The sequence below is a fragment of the Acanthisitta chloris genome, unplaced genomic scaffold (assembly GCF_000695815.1).
Source record: "Acanthisitta chloris isolate BGI_N310 unplaced genomic scaffold, ASM69581v1 scaffold40386, whole genome shotgun sequence".
NCBI lineage: Eukaryota > Metazoa > Chordata > Aves > Passeriformes > Acanthisittidae > Acanthisitta > Acanthisitta chloris.
In genome coordinates, this window is record NW_008678312.1 from 5,655 (window position 1) to 13,642 (window position 7,988).

At 55.8% G+C, this 7,988-nt stretch overlaps 1 protein-coding gene across 1 annotated transcript; it reads right to left on the minus strand.

Moving 5' to 3' along the window:
* Positions 1-1,777: 1,777 nt before the first annotated feature.
* Positions 1,778-3,676, minus strand: LOC103804209 (ras-related and estrogen-regulated growth inhibitor-like; the record flags this gene model as incomplete). The annotated part of the gene is made up of 3 exons (XM_009076808.1): positions 1,778-2,263; positions 2,753-2,826; positions 3,620-3,676. Coding segments are annotated over 3 exons (617 nt in total), but the record flags the coding sequence as incomplete, so codon positions are not given.
* Between the last annotated feature and the right edge of the window lie 4,312 nt (positions 3,677-7,988).

A 7,988-nucleotide genomic window follows, 5' to 3' on the forward strand; every position in this document is an offset into this window, starting at 1 on the left:
TGTAGCAGGTTGGGGGAAGTGGGTAAGTGGTTTCCCAGACTGTGATGCCCTGAGGAAGCCCTCCCAGGGACACATCCAGCCTTCCCCTTCACTTAGGGATGGACAGAGCCAGGAGGGCACTCAGTGCTGCGGCTCGGGTGGGCAGAGTAAGGGTGATCCCACACCGTGTACCCCTTCGCTTCAGTTTCCCTGAGAGGGATCCAGCACCCTAAAATAACCCATCCTGGGAGCGTTGCAGGCAGTTAAGAACTTGGCTTTTATTGTCACAGGCTGCAGCAGCAGACGGGGGTTGGTCACAGTGGGGAGGACATGGGGAGGGATCACACTGCATGGTCCCAGCACAGCCACCCCAAACAGCCACGAATCCTGCAGCATGTGGAGGGAGGGAAATAGGAGCCACGAGCCCAGCTCCTTCCCACACCTTTCCTGCCACATCCCTGTGCAAACAGACGAATTCTCATTCCACGGTGATTCTCCCTTTGGGAACGGGGCAATTAAGGACAGACAAAGGGCTCCCTGCAAGCAGCATCATTTGCATCTCCTGGAATCGGCTCCGTTGTGTCCGTGCAGGGCAAAGGCGTCAATGGGAGAAGCTGTCCCGGGAACGCTGTTCAACTAGGATGGAGAAGCAGGATTTGAACTTAAGGGCTCAATGTGGGCAGTTTGATTTCGCTCCCCTCGGGACTTGGAACCTCTGGAAAGTGCAGAGCATGCGGTGGATTCAGGAGGGATGAAGTCTCTCCTGCCTCTGCCACCCTTCTCCCAAGGTTTATTTACAGTGTCACTAGAGGAAAGCGAGCCAAGGGGCCTGAAATGTTAAAAAATGACTTTTTGGAAAAGCCAGGGATTAACAGGCTTCTTCCCCCACTGTAAACACATCTCTGTTTGCTTTAACATGCCCTTGGTGCCAGCTGGGTGCAGCCAGGATGGGAGAAGGGCTCCAGCTGCCCCTCCACAGGGGGAATTATGGGGGGATGCAGGGTCTGCCCCTCTGCAGCTGCTTCAGTTCACAAATCCGGGGGAAGATCGGGATGGAAATTCAGTCCTGGAATCTGACAGGGCTGCAGATGGACAAACTGTCTGGCCTGGGCCTTTGGGGGGACACAGCCCTCCATCACCCACCAACCTGCATGCCGCAGGGGTCTGGGGGCACTGAGGGGTGATCTGGGCAGTGACCACCTCCAGAGCAGCAGGATGGGCTGGAAGGGTTTGAGCATCCAGGGGGTTTTACCCACCAGCAAGACTGAGAAGCAGAGGCAGCAGCCACCACCCCCAGGGCAGGGATGGCTGGTGACAGCCTGGGAGCCAGAGCGACCCTCGGCATCACCCAGCATTGTGGGTGCTCATTTTGGGGCACGGGCAAGCCCAGAAAGCTTAGGGGAGTGGGAAAGCCCCCACAGATGTGTCTGTGCTGAGTCTGAGCCCCTCCAAAACATGGCTGAGCCTCCAAGAGTTGGCCCAACACCAGTGAAGTCCCCACAGGCTACCTTGGCTATTATACTGCAGCCATGCATGAGGAGGAAGAGGGTGGCTACTAACAGCAGCCATGCAGGAGGAGGAAGAGGGAGCAAAGAGGTCAGATGGATGAAGAATATCTTCCCTGATGGCACAAAACCCATTTGCAAGAACTTACAGGCTTTTGTACCCCAATATCACTCTCCCCACTCCATTTTCCCCTCTGGGGAGCCAGCACAGCCCCACCAGCAACCCCCAGCCCTGGGGCCGGAGTAGCAGGATGACCTGTTCCTCCATCCCAGCTGGGCTGGGGCTGGGATGCTCACTCAGGGATGTAGTCCCTGAAGGAGTTAAAGCTGAGGCTCCGGCCTGCTGAGTTCATGGTGGAACTGGCTTGCATCTTGGGAATCTTCTCCATCAGCTTCGACACTGTCCTCCTCTTGAAGGAGCCCGGGGAGAAATGCCCCTGCCTCAGCAGCTCCTGGTAGAGGCTGCTGAACACTGCCACCGTCTCCTCGTAGCTGTCCCGGGTGGAGATCTCGTAGAAAGGAAGCTTCAGGGCTTTGGAGAGGTTCTCACCATCCTCTGTGGACACCATCCTGTCAAACTGCAAGTCCTTCTTGTTGCCCACGATGACGACGGGGGGCTGCTCACCGCCGCCGCTGCGCTTGGGGCTGGAGTGGAGGTGGTTGATGAGGAAGCATAGCCGCATCACCTCATCGAAGCTGCACCTGTCTGTCACCGAGTACACCACAGCAAAGCCATCGCCCCACTTGATCTTCTCCTCAATCTGCAGGGAGTCCTCCTCCTGATGGGGCAGATGAGCTCCTGTTAACATCTCTGGAATCCCAGCACTGCTGGCTGCAACCCAGAAAACCTCCCAAGGGCCTGTCAGCATCTCCACAAACGCTGTGGGTTTGCAGACAGCAGCGATCTGCAAGGCAACACAGGCAGCCTGGGGCAGGGATGGGGTGGCTAGGGCAGTGTGGCAGATGGGGACAGCCATCGGCCCTGTCCTTATGCAGATGAGGGGGAATCACTGCTCCCTTGAGCCATGAGGATGCTCTACCAGCACAGGGAGCAGAGCTGCGTTGGGACTGGGAATGGAGAAATATTTACCTGAGGCCACACTGTAATTGACCTTAGCGACAATTTCACCACAACATCCTTTTTTTCTGAGATAAGCACCATGACTAATATTCCAGAAACCATGTATTAAGGCTGGTGGAGGAGCAAGGATTGCCTTCAATGGCAGGTCGCTCTGCTCCGGTGATGTTTTCCAATGCCCTGAGCTCACCTGTCCTGCTGTGTCGAGGATCTCAAAGTGCACCATCTCCCCATCGATGACAGCCATGTGCCTGTAGATCATTTCTGGTGAGGACAGACAGGGAAGCTGAGTGAGAGGAGCCCCAGGGAGCAGCCACAGCCCAGGTGGCCTCAGTGAACCCGTGCTGGAGAAGTGGATTTTCACTTGCTGGACCCCACAGCCCTGTGCTGACCAGCCCAGCTCCCCACACTTGGGAAGGACAGCTCTGTGCTGAGTCCCACGGCACTGGACAGTCCATCACACCAGGATGGCTGAGAGGGAAGTGGTGATGGAAGTGTGGGAGCAACACTCTGGAGGGAAAGGTCTCCCCAGGAGGGTGGGAGGAGCAGCCATTTCTGGGACACTTCAGCAGGGACTTGGCTTCAGTGTCCAAAAAACAACTCAAATGCAAAAAAAACCCCAATCATAGAATTTGAGAGAGCATTGACCACTGCTTCAGGACTTAGGTACCTCCTGTCCCTTAAAAGCCACCTCCCAGAAAACTGGGAAAAATTGAAGGAACTGAGGAAGAACTGTTGATTTAACAGTTGGACTCAATGGACTTAGAGGTCTTTACCAACCTAAATGATTCCATGATTCTATGATCCTATAATACTGTGATCCCATGACTGAGCTTGCTGCACTTCCCTGTGTGATCTGATGGCTCATCTCAACAGATTTTGCCTTAAATAATAACGGAAAGGGAAAAGGGATGCAGGAGCCAGGGAGGTGCCATGATGGCTGGGGGCTGTGCCCACTGCCTCTATGAACAAGGAGGAAGAGGAGGGAATGCAGTGAGTTCGAGAGCTGAGTCAGCGCTGCCAGAGGGACAGCACCAAGGAAAAGGAGTTTGCCTACCTAGTGTTGGATCATAGTCTCCAATGAATCTCCTGGTGATGAATCTTACAGTCAATGCTGGGAAAAAACAAACAAACTTTGTAATGGTTGTCAAACCAAACTGCAGGGAAGCATCAACTGCTCAAGGCAGGAGGGATGGAACATGGATCTGTGGGAAGGATGGCGGAAGTACCTGTAGGAGGGATGGATCAGGGACCTGCAGGAGAGATAGCCCAGTCTGGTTAACCTGCCCCAGGAACAGCACATGGAGAAGGGAAGACCACAAGCACCAGACTTCATGGAATTCATCAAAAAGCCAAAGTGGGACTAACATATGGCACAGCAAACCAGGAGCTCCTCTTGGTACTAGCCATGCCTTGCAAGACACCAGTGCTGGAAGTGACACCAGGAGCTCAGGCAGCCACAGCTGAGCCACTGTCCTGAGGATCAGTCCATTCTGGGCTCTCACATCCCCTCCCTGCCATGCCTGTGCCTGGGAATTCATGTCCCTGGAATGCTGGGCACAACTGGGGACCACTTTCATCCTTGCAAGGCATCCTGCTCCCCACAGCACTCCAGGGGATGGGGTGACCCCAGCACCCAGAGCCTACCAATGCTGCCAGAGCCCCAACACAGGGATCCAATCCTTTGGACCAATTTTTCTTCCTTGCAAGGGCAAGGAGCAGCAGGAGCAGTCCAGCTCAAGCAATTTAAACCCCTCATCTGATTACAGGTCTCCCTGTGCCAGAGCCTGGTGAGGCAAATCCCAAATTGCTGGCAGGATGAGGTCTGGTGGTGCTAGAGCCTTGCCTGGCCACTCCATCAGCATGAAAAGGGCTCTCTCCTCACTGCCTCTTATCCCTTTCCAGCCAGTGGACTCAAGGAGTCAGACCTCAGCTCCAGAGCAGGGCTGGGAGGTGGGTGACCTGCTGAGGGCTGGAGGCATCAGCAGAAGAAATGACCAGTCTGGAGAAGTGCTCACTGCAGGTGACCAATTGCATCCCTGAGATCCTGATATCATCCAGGGCTCTGGATGTGCTGGGTCAGAGCAAAACCCTCTCCAGGGCCTTTGGCTGGAACATCTTTTCCAGGCAGCTGCTTGGAAAATGCAGTGCCAATGCCTGGGGGGGGAATTTCTGGTTGGGAAGCTGAAGGGAGCCCAGAAACACAGCGGATGGAAGTGGTGCTTGAGCCCTTCAAGCTGTTAATGGCAGTAATGGGGATGGGAGTGAAAGGCAGTGGAGAGGCTGAGAGCTGGCTTGGAAAGGCAACAGGAGTGGAGAGTGAAATTAGAGGAAAATGAGTGGGAACAGGGGGAAAAAAAACCAGCAAGAGCGAGACGGGAGCACAGAGCCAGGAGGGAGAAGCTGCTCACCAGGTGCCAGCACTGCGGGAGGAAGGGAACAGAACAGGAGTGTGAAGGGAGGATAAGCCTCACCAGAACCAGGGTGTGATATTAAACCCCACCAGAAACATGAAGCGGTGATGAAAACCCCCACAGAAATGCAAGGGTGTGGCAAAACCTCCTCAGAAACATGATGGGATGATGAAAAGCCAACACCAAGCTGGAGCGATGCTCCAAGCTCTATTTCCCTGTGCAACCCAGGGCTCAGTTTGTCCTAGCTGCCCATCAGCAGATGTTCCTGGTGTCCTGCCCTCACAGACCCACACTAGGCTGGTCAGGATCTGCGTGTTTATCCTGGGAATGTGGCACCCCAACTGAGCCAGGCTTCCTGCTCCTTCAGCCCTGGCAGCTCCTCCTGCTTCCTGCGCCCACCCAGCTCCTCTCTGGGGGATTCTCCATCCTCTCACCCCTCAATCTGCCTCTGGGTTCAAATCCTGCTCAGCAGAGAAGGAATATAATGGAGAAAGCATGTAATTTAGCCAATCCACTCAGTGGAGATAACCAGGGGCCCTGCAGGAGGCACCTATTGGCACCTCCAAGGAGGCAACAGAATTATCAGGGGGAGCAGGATGAGGCAGGTCTCTAGAAAGCACCTGACTGTGTGTCATATGTCAGGCAGCCACCCAAAGCCAGAGCACATGGTGTTGGATGAGAAGAGGAGCCAATTAGATTGATTAAAAATTGGCTGGCGTGCAGGAACACAAGTGGAGCTGCCAATGGGGGAAGCGGCTGGGGGGCAGGCGGACGCGGGGCACACCTCCCTTGACGGGGTTTTTTCCCCCATCCCGAACATCCGTAACCTTGTGAAGGGCTCTCTGAGGAGAGCCCCAGAGCTGGAAGGGTTAATTGGGTATTAAATTTGGTCCCTAGGGATGGCTGTGGGCTCAAGGGGTGATTGACCTGCCATGGGGAGTGCTGGACACCTCGGGATCACACCAAGCCCTGCATGCCCATGTGCTGCCCTGTTTATGCTGCTGTGGAACGGCGTCCAGCGAAGATTCATCTTCGGTCCACGTGGTGCAGGCAGAGCTCTGCTCTGGATTATGGCAAAGTTTATGCTGGGCAGTGGCAGCAGAGGATAACACAAGCCCTGGGTGGGCTGGATTTCCAGCTCCCATTGGTGATTTGCACAGATCTGACCCTTAAACCGTGGGGCTGCACCCAAACCTGTCCCTGATCAGAGGGTCCAGACCCTGGATCACCGGATCCTGAAGGTTTCCAACCTGCTCCAAAACAATCACACTCTTGCTGTGAATTGATTTTTTCCCCCCTTTTGCAGCTGCTCTGATGTGATTTGCTCTTTGGCTGTTCCCACCCATCAGCCCCCTCAGCCCTCCCAAGCTGGCTCTGTGTCCAAGGGTGGAAGCAGCAGCTCTGTGTGGGGCCCTCTTGCATCCTGCCGGGATGGGAGCTTGGCAGCTCAGGGATGGATCTGGATGAAACACACCTCCACTCTCCCGTGTTTCCTCACAAACAGGGGACCCCTATGCATTGCACTCCTCTCCTGGCCACGAGAGACCTCGCCCCCACCTTGGGGACTGGCTGCCTCCCCCTCCTCATCCTTCCCAGCCACACTAGAGCACCAGGGATGATGATGATGATGATGATGCCTCTTCCTTGCCTCTGTCACACTCAGGCCAGATACTCTTGGTCCATCACCAGGGTCAGCAGACCCCTCTGGACAGGACAGGACAGGACTGAGAGGTGCCCCTGTCCCCATTGCTGGCAGGCAGCAGGATCCAGCAGCTCGGGCACAGCCCCCAGGGAAGGTGACATGCTGTCCCTTTGCAGGAGAGGATGTGCAGAACAGCACCCAAGGACACAGACAGGGAGAGCTGCATGTCAGAGGAGCTGTCAGCCTGCAGAGATTGCGTGCCTGCCATTTCTGGGGGCTGCTCCCTGTTCCTGGCAAGCTCCGGCTCCCCTCTGCACGAGCCATGTACCCATTCCCTCCCTGTGCCCTGATTCCATGGCCTGTGTCATTGTCACAGCCCAAAGGATGGTGAAAATCCCACTGCAGGAGGACACCAGTGGTGACAGCACCAATGGGTGCCAAATCCAGCTGGAGGAACCTTTAAAGACCCTTGGCATGGTCTAACCCTACAGAGGAGGCACAACAGCCCCGGTCCTGCCTGCAGGAGGGGCCCAAAGCTCCAGGGAGCCTGCTCCAGGTGGGATCAACACTGGGAGGAAGATGTGTGTTCAGGCCGGGGTGAGGGTGAGCCAAAGGCTTTGTACACATTGTACAACCATCGCCTGTGGCACCGTCTGCTCCATCGAGGCCAAATCGACCCCCCCAGTGCTCTGGGTACCCTGAAGCTAAGCCCTAATTCTGTGCTCTTGCATTGCTCACGGAGAGCTGGGAGTTGCTCCCTTTAATTTAATCAGGGAATTATGATTTTTCGCTAATGCCAGCTGCTGTCTGTGGAAACACTACAGTGGCACCAGATGCTGCTGGCTGCCAGCCTGGCACAGGTGCCACCGCTGTGTTTTCACAGGTGACGCCTTTTCCAGAGGGGCAGGACATTCCCTGTCCCCATGGACACGGCAGCTCGGCTGTGCCACCCCAGGCTCTGCATGGATCATAGATCACTGCAATAAACCAACGTGGATCGGCATGGACACACATCTTCCCTTTCCTCTGACCCCATTCCTGCATGCTGGATGCTGTGGGGGCACCTTCACCCCCAGGTGCTCACAGCCCGGGATGAAGAGCAGGAAAGGGGGAAGGATGATCCTTGGGAAGGAATGGGGTGAAGGAGGGAGCTGAGGTGCTCCTGGCTCAGCATTCCGACCCCCTACCCCGGCAGGCTCGGGGAAAGGGAGTTTTCCTAAAGGAACACAGTCCGGCGCTGTGCAGGAGGCTCCGCGGACACGCTGCGGGAGCTGGAAATGAGCAGCGAACTCCAAACACCTGGGAAAGCCCAAACCCGAGTCCAGCGCTCGGAAAAGCTCCTCCGGTCAGCGATGTCCCCCCCGAACCCA